The sequence below is a fragment of the Xylocopa sonorina genome, chromosome 11 (assembly GCF_050948175.1).
Source record: "Xylocopa sonorina isolate GNS202 chromosome 11, iyXylSono1_principal, whole genome shotgun sequence".
Lineage (NCBI taxonomy): Eukaryota > Metazoa > Arthropoda > Insecta > Hymenoptera > Apidae > Xylocopa > Xylocopa sonorina.
In genome coordinates, this window is record NC_135203.1 from 12,154,411 (window position 1) to 12,169,847 (window position 15,437).

General features: G+C 43.1%; 2 protein-coding genes across 4 annotated transcripts; one reads left to right on the plus strand and one right to left on the minus strand.

Annotated features, from left to right (window-relative positions):
- Positions 1-1,342: 1,342 nt before the first annotated feature.
- LOC143428759 (beta-1,3-galactosyltransferase 5) lies at positions 1,343-2,683 on the minus strand. Its single transcript, XM_076903874.1, has 2 exons — positions 2,547-2,683; positions 1,343-2,463 (listed from the first exon to the last, which is right to left on the minus strand). The coding sequence occupies exons 1-2, from the start codon at positions 2,677-2,679 to the stop codon at positions 1,343-1,345; spliced, it is 1,254 nt and encodes a 417-aa protein (XP_076759989.1). The 5' UTR covers positions 2,680-2,683.
- A 3,521-nt stretch (positions 2,684-6,204) lies between these two features.
- On the plus strand, positions 6,205-11,843 carry Cadps (calcium-dependent secretion activator 1). 3 transcript variants are annotated; one of them, XM_076904285.1, is made up of 14 exons: positions 6,205-6,719; positions 6,808-6,975; positions 7,064-7,555; positions 7,662-8,068; positions 8,175-8,639; positions 8,835-9,194; positions 9,278-9,517; positions 9,622-9,924; positions 10,109-10,275; positions 10,358-10,809; positions 10,894-11,049; positions 11,133-11,249; positions 11,328-11,563; positions 11,636-11,843. In XM_076904285.1, the coding sequence occupies exons 1-14, from the start codon at positions 6,267-6,269 to the stop codon at positions 11,829-11,831; spliced, it is 4,212 nt and encodes a 1,403-aa protein (XP_076760400.1). In that variant the 5' UTR covers positions 6,205-6,266; the 3' UTR covers positions 11,832-11,843. The 3 variants fall into 3 exon arrangements, with proteins under 3 accessions (XP_076760400.1, XP_076760401.1, XP_076760402.1); XM_076904286.1 differs by having other exon boundaries at positions 11,136-11,249; XM_076904287.1 differs by having other exon boundaries at positions 6,206-6,719; positions 9,622-9,922; positions 10,119-10,275.
- The last annotated feature ends 3,594 nt before the right edge of the window (positions 11,844-15,437 follow it).

The window sequence follows — 15,437 nt, forward strand, 5'->3', positions numbered from 1 at the left end:
ACTAGATCTCAGCATTCCTATTCAAATTATATGCAACGATACATTTTTTTCATTCGCAACGCCATCTCTTGCGAAAACTATATCGCCACTACGTTCGCTCGATTCTCGTTTGATCAAGAGATGCCGTGACGGGTACGAAATATGAAATTCCATGAAAACTAAAAAGAAATGAAGGAAATATTTCTTTTGTATCGTTAGAAAATTAGATATATTTACGTCATGTCAAATGATAGCACACTCGCCTCTCAATTTTTGCTGGTAATCTTAACTGGAGACGACACGGTTACTTAGGTTCTCGCAATGAAATGATCGTAAAACTGGAACAATTGTTTTATAAATGCGTGAATCGATAATCGTATTGTTTAATCGCAGATAATATTTGTAACCGAACTAAATATATGAAAATAACATGTAAATCGTCCGAAGCTGACCAAGTAGTGCTGTATATAGTACAGCACGAGTATGGAATGTAAGTAAACGGTGATTGTATATATCTACCCACGTACCTATGCGAATCTGTGTACATATCATACAATCATGTTATACAATTACAATTTATATCGGGAAGCATATGATAATTCGTAATAAATGAGGAGTATCTTGAAGAGAAAAACGCGAAACGTTTAAATTCGTTCAATCGGAAACCGATTCGCGGGTTAACACAGAGACAGACAGACAGACAGACGCACGCACGCACGCACGCACGCACACGCGCGCCCACATATATTGGTTCGTTCTGTAATATTTCTCTTAAAATAATACTCTCAAAATAATACATCTCAGAATCAGTCTCGGATATTTGTTTAGTTTCTCAAGAAGAAGAAGAAGAAGAAGAAGAAGAAGAAGAAGAAGAAGAAGAAGAAGAAGAAGAAGAAGAAGAAGAAGAAGAAGGAGAAGAAGAAGAAGAAGAAAAAGAAGAAGAACACTAATATATGGGTGTAAGTCTCTGCGTGGTTCTCTGTATTCAACAGGCCATTCGAGACGAGTATTTCAACGAACAAGACAGCTTTGATTGTTTTCAAAACGGATCGTCGTCGTGGAGACTGTTTAAGGTTTCCGTGGGGAAACATACATAAACATTGTAGTAACAATTGTTAAATTAGCAATAAGAAAGAACTTTTCCCTTTCCATACGCTGTTTGAAAGATTAAATAATTAAATAGCTGTTCGCGACTTATCATTATATACGATAGCCCGAGTCTATGTACTCGTGTTTGCGCACAACAAGGGAGAACAGGAGGAACGAGTTGTTCGATCCGATCTACGTATGTACGTATGTACGTGGAACTGAGAAGCGGACGTTGGTAAAACACCAACGACGGTTAATTCGTCGAGTGTTATTGTCATTTGCATTTGCTTTTACCGTCGAGTAATTTTTTCCAAAGATCAAACTGTTCGCTATACTTGACCATATGAATACTGATACCTCGTTGAACGTTGCACGCACTGTACGAGATTTTCTTGTTCAGAAATTCGTTTGCGTGCGTTCTCTTAATTTTCAATTTATCCGCAACTATGCCGGTGACGAAAACGTCTTCGAGCTTAAGATACGTTTGATCCAACGCAGCGTCGTACAGCTTGCGCACGATGTCGCTCGACAAAAGATAAGCAGGCCCGGTAGTAAAGTCTGGAAAGACAGCGTGTTTGAACTGTGCCTGAGATACGTAATATTTACTTTTCTTATTCCTAATTGGTTTCCATTTTTTAGCTAATCTACCAAATATTACGTTCCTATCTTTTGCATGCTTAATCACGAAAGCTTGCAGACGCGGAACATTGATGAACATGTCGTCGTCAGTCTTCAGGAGGAATTTAACCTTGGAACAGTAACTGTCTACCCATTCGAGGGTAGAGATCGTTTTAAGCGTCAAATTAGAGTAGGAATCGAAAAACTTTCCACGTATCACGTCGTTGTACGTCTTTTCCTCTTTCCTTAATATGGTTTCCACTTTGGTGTCCGTAGTCGCACCTAACATGAACAAAATGCTGATATCGCTTCTCTGACCGTAATGACCCCATGTTTGTCGTATCGCCATCCTAGCCTCGAGATGGGTCGGCGCTGACATTATTATCACAACCAGATCCATTTCTTTCCCAAAGTTTGGACATCTCTCCGGAATCGGCACCGTATGCCCAGCTTCGTAAATGTTACGTGCAAAGTATTCGCCGGAGAGCATCTGGACCGGTTTGGTCTCGTTGGTCGTCTTCTGCGTCAGCATGGAAACCTTTTCGTTACTCTGCTTGGAGGCAATCGGAACGGATACGCTCGCCGAAGATACCGTTTGCGTGCTAGACGACGTCGATTGTACGGTGACCATAGAACTGGAGAGATTGGCGACGTTCTCGACGTTGTAGGGACCGATGGCAGATGGTTCCGGAGAATCGTTCTTGGACGAAACAGCTGTACGATGCTCTATGGTTACGTTGGACCGTTCCTTATAAAGCTCTTGAAACGTAGATTGACCTAAACCAAGTAGATATAAGCAATAAAATAATTAATTGTTTGCCGTTTCGTATAAAGAGTAAATTTGGTAAAAAACTACTCACTGACGTTTCGAGACACAGCATATTGAGGGACATCGTAGTAAGTGGTGCGATAGTAAACGTAGAAAGTCAAGCCAATTAATCCTAAAATAAGCGTTCGCAAAGGACGACTGCGGGGATATAATAATTGATGCATGTCGTATCACTTGTTTCCCGTTACTTCCGCTTTTTCCGCGATACCGTATTATTATTGAGATTCGAAGAAATTCAGCTACATCGTGGTAGAACGATTAAACGATTAAACGCAGAAAGAGCGAATCGTTTGTCACGGGTTGCTGGAAACACCACCGTGGCAGTGGCGAAAGCAGCGAATCGAATCGGCCGGTACTTCAGGAAATAGATTATTCTCATATTGGTTCGATTCGAATGATACTTTGCGAACCCTTTCGATTCTTCTCCGCTTCTCCTCTCCTGATCCCGGACATGCTTCGGACAGATGCTCCTCGTCCTCTATCTATTCCCTCTTCCCCAGAACCATGTGCTTACGATATGCTTGCCGCATATTTCTTTCTTCTACCACGCGAATGCCGATCGATTAACACGGCTCTCATTCTCGATTCTCGTTCGCATCGAACCAACGAAACCTCCTCACTGGCATTGCATTTATTTCTCTCCGCCTACTTTACTTACTTTACTTTACTTTACTTTACTTTACTTTACTTTGCTTTACTTTACTTTACTTTACTTCACCTTACCTTACCTTACTTTACTTTACTTTACTTTACTTTACTTTACTTTACTTTACTTTACTTTACTTACGTTAGCGTCGTATCGATATATTTTATTTATATCGATATCATCCAACCGTCGATTCGTTACTAATCATCGTCATCATCGTCATCGACTTTGCGCTCGAGAATCTCGAAATCTCGACAAGTTTTCGATTCCAACTAGCATTCGAACATTATCATCGCGTGTCCTCCGATATCGGAAATCTTCGTTAGAACGCCACCGAGAGGTGTCGTTAGCCTTGGCAAACTATCGTTTACTCGTCTCAGCTCTTTCGCGAGCAAACACGATCACCGAAAGTTATCCTCACTATTTTACTTTATATTTATTTACTTGCAACTCACTTCATAACTAATATTTTACGTTCCGGGTAGTGTAAGTGGGTATAATTAACTGAAACAGTCGAAAAGCTTTTAATTACAGAATTTTATCTCCCGCTTTAGAGAAAGCTATAAGATAGAGCGAGACGGACGATACCGACCCTACTCTGGAAAGGTGGTCAAACTGCTCGCACAGCGTTATCGACAGCGAAGTGAACACAGCTAACTAGTCGCGCCATCTCTGCCGAAAGTGTTGAAACTAATGCCCGGTCGGTTTCACCGTTTCTCCAAGAGATGGCGCTAGTAGTTGCTGAGCAGTTCACTTCACCAGTTTGAGCACTTTTCACAGAGATGGCGCCACTAGTTAGTTGAGTTCACTTCGCTGTCGATAACGCTGTGCGACCAGTTTGACCACATTTCGAAGAGATGGCGCCACCAATGCTAAGAAAAATTTTTCTAAATATCAAATTTATGTAACCATTTCTCGGCCTGCCAAAACAGGTAAAAAAAACCATCTTTTTTTATAGAATTATAGACTTCCCCTGTAAGAATTGTTAGTAAAATTGATCGTTAAATACTGTCTGTGGAAAGCCACGTTTAGCATTAAAAATGAAATGGACCCTTCAAATACTACGAACGCATATACAATTTACCTGCAGCTTTCACCGTGTCACAAAAAATTTCTTTCCGATTATACCATCAGAATGTTTAGCGAATAAAGAAGTTTTTGTGAAATTTGCTGCCCTCCGCGTCTAAAAATAATTAGTTAAATATAGGAGGTGAACATTTTCGTGATTTATACACTTACTTTTATTATTCCAGTTGTTTTCCAGTTTCAGGGTAAAATATGTAATATTTCCTAATGGTGTAGGAAATTGTTGTCATTTTCTTGTAGGACTTACGGTTTGAAAGATGCAATCAATAATATGTGTGAAACTGGTGTTTCTCTAGAAAAAACATAAATTCCAAATTTCTTTACCATTTTTGCAAATCATACCTAGGTTTATATAAACTTGTTTGTTGCCTTTCAGGTGTAGTATCTAACAGCTGTAAAAATTCCTCACAGGAATGGTGCCCTTAACGAATATTCGTTATGCGCAAGTATTTACACGTGAATTCGAAAGAATATCAACGATAAAACATGGATGAGAAAAGGGAAAGCGTCAGAGCGAAATCAGTGAGGATCAGTTTCATAAGCGAGCAAAGTGAGTTAAGTAAGTAAACGTATATATATATATATATATATATATTGTAGATACGTAGGTATATATCGATAGAAAAAGAAAGGAACGGGACAACGCAGCAACACAGACTAACCGTGCCATCATTGACAACCGCGCGCACCCGATCGATGGCCCACTGCCACTTTCCTTTTGCCTACAGCCCATCTTTCCCTGGTTCTCTTTTTCATCCATCATGCATGCGTCTTTGGACTTCCGGTTCTTTCACTTTCGAACTTTCGCGTATATACTTTGACATTCCATCATCTCGTGCTTTTCTACAGTTTTTTGTTTCAGGGTTACCGGACTTTAGACGACGTACCACCATCTGCTCCCTCTCTCTCTCTCTCTCTCTCTCTCTCTCTCTCTCTCATTCTAACTGTTATTTCGTTTCTTTTGTTTGATTAGCTTGATTTAGCTAGTTTCTCTTCTCCTCTGATAATTTCTTCGCGAATTTGCCGAGCGTTTCCTCGATATCTATACATACATACATACATGTAACGTCCCTCTTATGTATAGACGGGTAGATAGGAAACGCAACGGCGTCGGCGTCGTCGTCGGCGTCGGCGCCATCATCTCGACCGTTGGTTAGTTGACGAACGAAGGCTGTCGAGTACATTGGGGTTCGTCGTAATCGTTGAGAGTTCATTCCGTCCACTCTCTTCAACCTTCGTTCGTTTTGCGTTGAAATAGTTCCCCGGCTGTTTGAACTTGAAAATAACAACGGTTCGATATTCCCAACACGGAAGATTTTTCGTCTGCATTCGAGTACGATACCATATTATGACCGCAGGATGATTTGTCGATATTCAGGGTCTTTGTGGCCTCGCATTGTTTAGGAAAAAAGGTTCGTTTCACTGGGTTTCTAATAACGATCGCGAGTGATATAGCACGTGCGCATGTACGAGAAGGAGAACGGAAGAGAGAGAGAGAGAGAGAGAGAGAGAGAGAGAGAGAGAGAGAGAGAGAGAGAGAGCCAAATTCACTCCAACAAGTAGATTCGGTTACAAAGTCCTGTACACGTATGGATGGCACCTGCGACACACCCAATCATCCAACTTTACGGTAGAACGAATGCGTTTTCAACTTTCATTCGCCTTGATTCATTTTTAACGGGAGTCGAAGCGTCAGAATCGAAGGAAACAGATGGAGATAAAGGATACGTGATGATAATACGTCGTGTTTGGATGTGTGTGCGTGCGTGCGTGTGCATGCACAACTAGCGGTACGTAGTTGCGCGCGCGCTTCGAGATTAAAACGGAGGTGTAGCATGCATAATTGATTGTGGGCGAACGTCGCGTTGAAAAGTATGGCGCGAATAACGCCGTTTTCTAAACGGGGAAAGAGAGAAAGTAAATTGGTATCGGTGTCGATCGTAGGTGAGTCGAGAAGGCAGGAAGCGGGCCGGAGGGTAAATAAAAGGAGGAAAGGAGGTAACAGAGGAAGAGAGCATAATGATCGATCCCAGCTCGTCGGAGGCGGAGAGCGACGAGGATCAGAGCCCTGCACACGTCGGAGGCGTCGGTGGTAGCAGCGGTGGTGTCGGCGGCGGTGGTGGAGGCACTGGTGGGGCTCGCGCAGGAAGCGGTAGCTCGTACGGATCTCGACGACAGATCGGACCTGGGGGTAATCTCGGTGGCGCGATCGGTCCCGTCTCGGGTAGCGTGAGCTCGTTGGCCTCGCCCGGAGGCAGCTCGAGCCACGGACCGATCGGGACGCCTCGCGCCGCCGCCGCCGCCGCCGCGGCTACCGGTCAGGATGGTAGCTCGGACGGATCTGGATTCGCCACCGCGAGAAGTTCCTTGTCCCCCTCGATGTCTGCCGCTCAGGACGCGGCTAGTTACGCTCAGAGACCTACCAGTCCTTCGCCGTCGGTCGCCAGCGAGAAAACCGAAACCGAGCTGCAGGTAACTCTGAACCTTTCTTCGTTTCATCCGTAATTTCCCATCGATTCCTTCGTCGGATTTCACCGTTCCGTCGACGACGATATCGCAGGACAAACAGGAACGCGAAGAAGAGGAGAGAAAGACGAGGATACAGTTGTACGTGTTCGTGTCGAGATGCATTTCGTATCCGTTTAACGCCAAACAACCCCTGGACATGACCAAACGCCCGTTAAAAGTGACCAAGCAACAACTCGAAACGATATGTTCGCGTTTTCAGGTAAAATCGACAGCCCGACGTCCTTTTAGCTGGATGGAAACCCTAAATACGCTTCTACCAAGAAGCCGTATTAAATTTCATTTTGCAGAGCTTCCTGAAGGGAGAAACACAGATAATGGCGGACGAAGCGTTCCGCAACGCTATACAAAATTACTACGACGTGTTTCTAACGTCGGACCGAGTCGTCCAAATGGTTCAAAGCGGTGCTTGCTCGCAACTCGACTTCCGCGAGGTGTTCAAAGAGAACATAAAAATACGTGTCCTACGCTTCCCGGAAATCGACGGACTGAGCAAAGAGACTGTACTTACGTCCTGGTTGGCCAAGTTCGATTGTATCATGAAAGGTACGGGGGACGAGGAGACGAAGAGGCCTTCCAGGATGCAACAACAGTCTTTGATCTCGGAAACGATACTGCCCAAGGAGCAGCTGTACGATATGTTTCAGCAAATTCTTGGTATAAAAAAGTTCGAGCACCAGCTTCTGTTTAACGCCCTTCTGTTGGATTCAGCCGACGAGCAGGCTGCTGCCATCAGGAGGGAGCTGGACGGTCGGCTTCAAAAGGTGAACGACATGGAAAAGGTAAGCGGTGGCCACCGGATAAGACCACCGAGCGTCAGTGACAGTGAGTATATATATATATATATATAGGGATAAGATGTACCGTTTCCTTTCTTATTCTTCGTAGAACCGGAAGCTGATGCCGAAATTCCTTTTGAAAGAAATGGAGTCGCTCTACATCGAGGAACTAAAGTCGTCCATCAACCTGTTGATGGCCAATTTAGAGTCGCTCCCGGTTTCGAAGGGTTCGACAGACGGTAAATACGGGTTGCAGAAGCTGAAGCGTTGCAATCATCGTCGCGAGCGGTCCCGGTGCCGCATTCAGGGTTCCCTCGTTAAATTGGAGAGCGACTCGGCCGACTCGGAACCGCAGCTAACCAAAATGGACGTTGGCCTGACCTTTCAGCTGGCCGTGGTCGTCGTCGAAGTTAGGGGGCTGAAAAGTTTGCCACCGAACAAAATTGTCTATTGCACGATGGAGGTCGACGGTAGCAAAAAATTGCAGACCGATCACGCCGAAGCCTCGAAACCTATGTGAGTTACACCGGGATGATGCGTGCGAAAGTATACTACACTTTTCCTTCCTCTCTCTCTATATATATATGTATATATATATACATACACGCGCGCACGCACACAGGTGGGACACGCAAGGGGATTTTACCACGATGCAGCCGCTACCGTTGGTCAAGGTGCGACTCTACACCGAGAATTCAGCGATGCTCGCTCTCGAGGATAAGGAGTTGGGCAAGGTGCTCTTGCGACCGACTCCGTTCTCCTGTAAACAGCCGGAATGGTATCGAATGTCCGTTACGAAGAACTGTTCCGATCAGGATCTGCGTATTAAGATCGGCTGTCGGATGGACAAACCGTTCAACATGAAGCATTGCGGTTATCTTTACGCGATGGGCAAGTCCGTGTGGAAAAAGTGGAAGAAGCGGTATCACGTGTTGGTTCAAGTGTCTCAGTACACGTTCGCGATGTGCTCGTACAAGGAGAAGAGGAGCGAACCCTCGGAGATGATGCAACTCGACGGATACACGGTCGACTATATCGAGCCCCTTTCCGCGAATCTGATGGTCGGCATGGATCTAGACGACGGAAGGTACCAACCTTTTCCTTACCGCTACGGTACTGATCGGACCAACTCTCATCCCCGACTCTCTCTCTCTCTCTCTCTCTCTCTCTCTCTCTCTCTCTCTCTCTCTCTCTCTCTCTCTCTCTCTCTCTCTCTCTCTCTTCTCTCTCTCTCTCTCTCTCTCTCTCTCTCTCTCTCTCTCTCTCTCTCTCTTCCCGACAGATTCTATTTCAACGCTGTCCGCGAAGGAGACAACATAGTATTCGCGTCGGATGACGAGAACGAATGTCAGACCTGGGTAATGGTCATGTACAGAGCGACCGGGCAATCTCACAAGCCTACGCCGCCGGTTTCCGTTGCGGACAAAAATTCTACCATCAGTAAGATACTAGGGGACGCCGACCGGGCGAAGAAACACGGGATGGAGGATTACATTAGCGCGGATCCTTGCAAATTCGAGCATCACGCGCTGTTCAAGTTTCTACAAAACTTGGTTCTCGATTATCGATTGAACGATCCTTACTGTTCGCTCGGCTGGTTTTCACCCGGTCAAGTATTCGTTTTGGACGAGTATTGCGCCAGGTAAAATAGTACCTGACAACAATAGTAAAGATGGATCCATCCATCATCCACCCACCAACTGTTTTAATCGATTTTGACGATAGATACGGGGTACGCGGCTGTTTTCGACATTTATGCTACTTGAACGATCTGCTCGATAGAATCGATCGCGGACTCATGATCGACCCGACTCTGATACATTTTAGTTTCGCTTTTTGCGCCACTCACGTCTACGGTAACCGAACGGACAGAGTCGGTTCTATTACCCACGAAGAGAAGGAAAAGTTCCAAGAGATCAAGGAGAGGCTCAGGCAGATTCTCGAGGAGCAAATTACCAACTTTAGGTTACTTGCTTGCTTATTTGCTTGCTTGCTTACTTACTTACTTACTCTCCCCTCCCCTCCCCTCCCCTTACTTAGTCGTTGGTTACGCGAACGAATCCATCTAGGTACAGCTTCCCGTTCGGTCGGCCGGACGGTGCGTTAAAGGCTACCTTGTCCCTTTTGGAACGGGTGATGATGAAGGACGGCGTTAGTCCGGTGCCTCAGGAGGAAGTGAAGGAGTTGATCAAGAATTGTCTGGAGAAGGCTGCGTTCGTCAATTACACGAAACTCTCCGCGGAAGCGAAAATCGAGGATGATTTCAGCGGCGAGGTTTGCGTACCGCCCAGCAAGAAGCTCGAAGACCTCATACATCTCGCCGAGATGTGCGTAGATCTGCTTCAACAGAACGGGGAGCACTATTCCAAGGTATTAGTTGGGTTTCTACAACTGAGTTGCGTTTCATTGCACATCATTTTCGTTTAACCGGGCATATAGGTAAGAGAGAAAAGATATACTATCATACAAAATAGTTGGTAACAAACAACGTAGCTAAGGTTTACTTCAACTAACGCGTGTGACGTCCAATCTTTTCACGATCCTCTCTTACTACACTGTACCGCAGGCGTTCGCCTGGTTTAGCGATCTCATGGTGGAGCACGCCGAGATCTTCTGGTCGTTGTTCGCCGTCGATATGGACAAAGTGCTGGCCGAACAACCGCCGGACACTTGGGACAGTTTTCCGCTCTTCAAAATCATGAACGACTATCTCCGGGAGGATGGTCAGTTTTCACATTCCTCGCGATCTATACTCTTGCGCATCTTGCGGATAATTTCCTATTATTCCATTTGTCATGTTATTAGATAATTTGAAGAACGGCAGGTTTCATCAGCACCTCCGCGACACCTTCTCTCCAATGGTGGTGCGTTACGTGGACCTGATGGAAACCTCGATCGCTCAGTCGATTTATAAAGGATTCGAGAAAGAACGTTGGGAGATAAAAGGGAACGGATGCGCGACCTCCGGCGAATTATTCTGGAAACTGGACGCGCTCCAATCTTTCATCCGTGACCTTCACTGGCCGGATCAAGAATTTCGGCAACATCTCGAACAACGATTGACGTTAATGGCATGCGACATGATCGAAACTTGCATTCAACGAACAGACGCGGCGTTTCAACAGTGGCTGAAGAAAGGTGTCACCTTTAACCCGACCGATTACATCATACCATCCGAGATGTGCGCAATGGTGAACGTTATTTTGGATGCTAAAAATCAAAGCTTCGAATTGTGCACCATCGATGGCGTCGATGTGGTCAGTCTGTTGTTCAAACTTCAAACTTAAATAATCTCGTTTCGATCAGACGATTCAACCCCATTCCTCGTGTCGTACTTTTAGCACCAGTATCACGCAAAGATCGATGATTTGATCGAGAAGACATCAGTCGCGATGACACAAGGGATGATCAAGAAATTGGTTACAGTTTTGGAAGCCATCTTGTCCAAGTTGTCGCGCTACGACGAGGGATTCATAGCTTCCATTCTCACCTTTACGGTAGCTACCTAACTACCGTTTATCATATACTTATCCTTATTACTCGACTATTACACTCGATAGATGGATAAAATTCATTTCAGAAGGTATCGGGAAACGGGAAGGAAATGGGACAGGCCTACGTAAGCTTCACGAGAAACTGCATGGATCAAATTCGTGGCAAAGTATTGGACGAGCTATGGATTTTAACCTTCTTCGAGGTAGATCAACTACTCTCCTACTTTCGTTCAGATCCAATCAAACTGAACTCGTTTTCATTCATTTCCCTCTCTACCCAGCAATGGTATACAGCGCAAATTCAAATGTTATGCACGTGGCTCTCGGAAAGACTCGATCACAATCTACACCTATACCAATGTACCTGTCTGGCCCACATTGTGAAAAAGATATACTCTGACTTTGAGCTGCAAGGTGTCATAGAGGAGAAACTGAATTCGACGACATATCAGACTATATATAAGAGGATGCAGACGGAAGAAGCGACTTGTGCCTTAACGAGCGTTCAGAACGAAGAGTGAGTTTTATTTAGCTCTGCGTGCTACAGCGGAAACGGAACCGTTATTTTCCCTCTTTCTTTCCTTTCCAGGGGCCTCTCCGAGAATGGCAACGACGACGAGGTAGAACGACCAAAGCCAAAGGTGACGGTCGTTGAAACGGTTAACAGCGAAGATGCGAATTACATCAGCAACGTTACTTCGAACGTTGTCGAAAAAGTTGGAAGCATGTTTGGCAAGGGCATTGGTGGCTTTTCGACAAAGTTTGGTGGACCTAGCTGGTTCTAATTGTATATACACACACACACACACACACACACACACACACACACACACACACACACACACACACACACACACACACACACACACACACACACACACATATATACTTTCCATTATTATACTCTCATCAGTATTTATTTTTTTATCATTTTTATTTTTCTCTCTATTATTATTATTATTATTATTGTTTTTATTATCAATACTATTACTATTACTTCTACCACTACTACTGCTGCTGTTGCTGCTGCTGCTGTTGCTGCTGCTACTGTTACTACTACTACTACTACTACTACTACTACTACTACTACTACTACTACTACTACTACTACTACTACTACTACTACTACTACTACCACTACCACTACTACTACCACTACTACTGCTACTACTACTACTACTACTACTACTACTACTACTACTACTACTACTACTACTAGTACTACTATTAGTACTACTACTACTACCCCTACTACTACCACTACTACTCTACCGATACTATTATTATTACTATTTACTATTACCATTACTACTGCTATCACCACCATCACTACTACTACTATTATTATTATTATTATTATTATTATTATTATTATTATTATTATTATTATTATTATTATTATTATTATGATGATGATGATCATCATCATCATCATCATCATCATCATCATCATCATCATCATCATCATTATTATCATGATCATTATCATTATCATTATCATTATTATTACTACTATTACTATTATTAGTATTATCACTACTACTATTATTACTACTACTCTTCTTTTTCTTTCTCTTCTCCTTCATGTTATTGTTGTTGATGTTGTTATTGTTGTTGTTCTTGTTGCCGTCGTCGTCGTCGTCGTCGTCGTCGTGCTCGTCATCATCATCATCATCATCATCATCATCATCATCATCATCATCATCATCATCATCGTCGTCGTCATCTTCATTATCATTATCATCACCATCACTGTCATTACGTTCTCGGCATTAGGTTGTATTTCTTCCTCTTATTACTATTATTATTATTATTATTATTATTATTATTATTATTATTATTATTATTATTATTATTATTATTATTATTGCTACTGCGACTATTTCTCGTTACTCCCTGTTATTCATTGTGGTAGTACTCGATCGATAACTTTGCCTTTGGTTGATCCCTTTTTGTTTATCTATACATATGTACATATGAAACGGGACGATAGGATTCTCCGTCTCTATAGTAGACTTGATAAGTTCATTCAAACTGAGGAACTCTTGGAATTTTGATTAACCGAAACGATAATACTTATCGTTATCGTTACGGAATAGAGACGCGTGCGTTTACATACATATTTCTAGTTGGTTTCTGCCGTTAGGTTGTTGTTACGCGTTCAATCTTCTTTATTTCGATGAAAGAGCACTTGGTGGGAAGAACACGCGTCTCGTACGGTCACGTTGCCGACAACGTACCAGCGAACAAAGAATGCAATAGGGAATACAATATCCGAAACGATACGTTGATAATTACCGTTCGACGAGCAATGAAATTGTCGCGAATCTTTTTGCGTATCCGCTAGACGCATCCCTCGTAAACTTTGGTTCGATCAAATATATTCACATTGCACGATACGAAACGGGACGAGACGAGACGTGACGAGACGAGACGAGACGTGGAGAGACGAGACCAGACTAGACTAAATAAATAATTGATTAGTTCAAATGATTACCAAGGTCGTACCAACCGTCGAGCTCTTCGAATTTCTTGTCTACCTCAAATCCTCCGCCAACGGGCACGCAGTCTCGTGGTACGCGGAAAATTTCAGCCTACACGGAAGAGAACGCCTCGAATCGAATAAATGTATATACATACAAACGAAAGAAATGCCAAAGATACATACGTGTACGTAGACATAAAACATCGCATTCGTTCAGTAGCCTGCCACGCTCGCTCCTTCGGCACCGTTTGCTATTCGAACGTGAGCAGAAAAAAGAGAAAGGCGATTAATGTTTCTTATTAAACAATATTGTGTAAACACGAGTATAGCTGTCTATACATTCGTTTCGGAAAGCTCCAGACGTCGGTAGTAGTTTGTTTGTATATACACTTCAGCGAAAATGATACATGGGAAAGGAAGGAGATTTTTTATATCGTATAAATTAGCGCGCATCCCTCCTTCGATGTCAGATTACACGCGTTTTACATACCCTAAATTGTTTTATACACCGAGAAACTTGCTTACGTTTTTTTCAGCCGATCAATGTTTCACGAATGATCGCGTAAAATGCGGTCAATTGAGGCCTTCGAACGAAATAACTTTATGGTTTAATCGCGAAACGTATCATGTCGCGACTTGTCTTCGACGAGTACTTTATTTCCCGGCACGGGCAGACAGTAGTTTGGGCAGATATTAGCGAAATTAAATTTAACTCGTTGTAGCGTAATTTCACTCGATGCTAACGGTACTACAATTATTACGATTATTCATACATTCTTCATCGTCTATTCATCCATTTCTTTGCTTCTCTATTCATCTTTTCTTGAGTAAAAATTTGTTCAAAGAAACAATCTCTTCTTGCTCTGACAACAGTACTCTTGCACTCGGTCACACCTTCCATTTACACCTCTTTGTTTCTTCGAAATTTCTTTTTTTCTTCTCTCCCCAGTCGCACCCTCACCGCACATACGCACACGAATACGTACATACATACATACATACATACGTACGTACATACGTACATACATAGACGACTTAGAGTATACACGCTAGGATTTACATGACAGATGGAAACATGTCGATACAGATAGACAGACTTGTACTTGAGACGAAAAAAAGAACAAGTAAACACTTTCGGACCCTCTCTTCGTTTCTTCATCTATATAAAATTTAACCTCGATTGCGTTCTCGTAATTTTAATTAACAAACAACTAAACAAAGAAGGCTATCTTTCCATTCCAACTAATGTTTTACCTCGATTAATTCTGATAATGATTCTATGCAATTGTTGTTCTCTCGTTAATAAAAAATCCGAGAAAGAAGAATACCACGGTTCAGAACAGTATAATAATACCCAACATTGTAATTTCCTTCTCGTTAGATCGATGCACGAACAATTTCATACTGTTCGTTTCTCATTATTACGTTTCCATCCATCCAACATCTTCTTTTCCTTTTCGTTTACGAGAAGCAAGCGTGCTTACTCTTCGCATTGAACGCTCACGTATGAATGTTGGCAACGTATGCATTTTCTACAAATCCAATATTCTTCGTAGACGCATACAAATACACATTTTCATATAGCATTGTCATTGTACCATCGGCGAATACAATTTTGTAAATAAACAATATGCTAGCGTTGATATTTTTATCTCCTTCATCCAACTATTATATATTTATCGCAATTATATACCGATATTATAATTTGACATGATTCATAAAACCGCGGAAACTGCACAGCATAATCCTCCGAAGCGCGCCGCCACGTCTGTGTATAAATGTCGCACGCATGCACGACGCACGCACGCACGCACGCAACTAACTCAACGTTCTTTGCTCCTTCTCAACTTCTGCTGCGCTTTCTCTTTGCTCCGATTGTTCTACCCCCTAACCTTTTTTCATTACT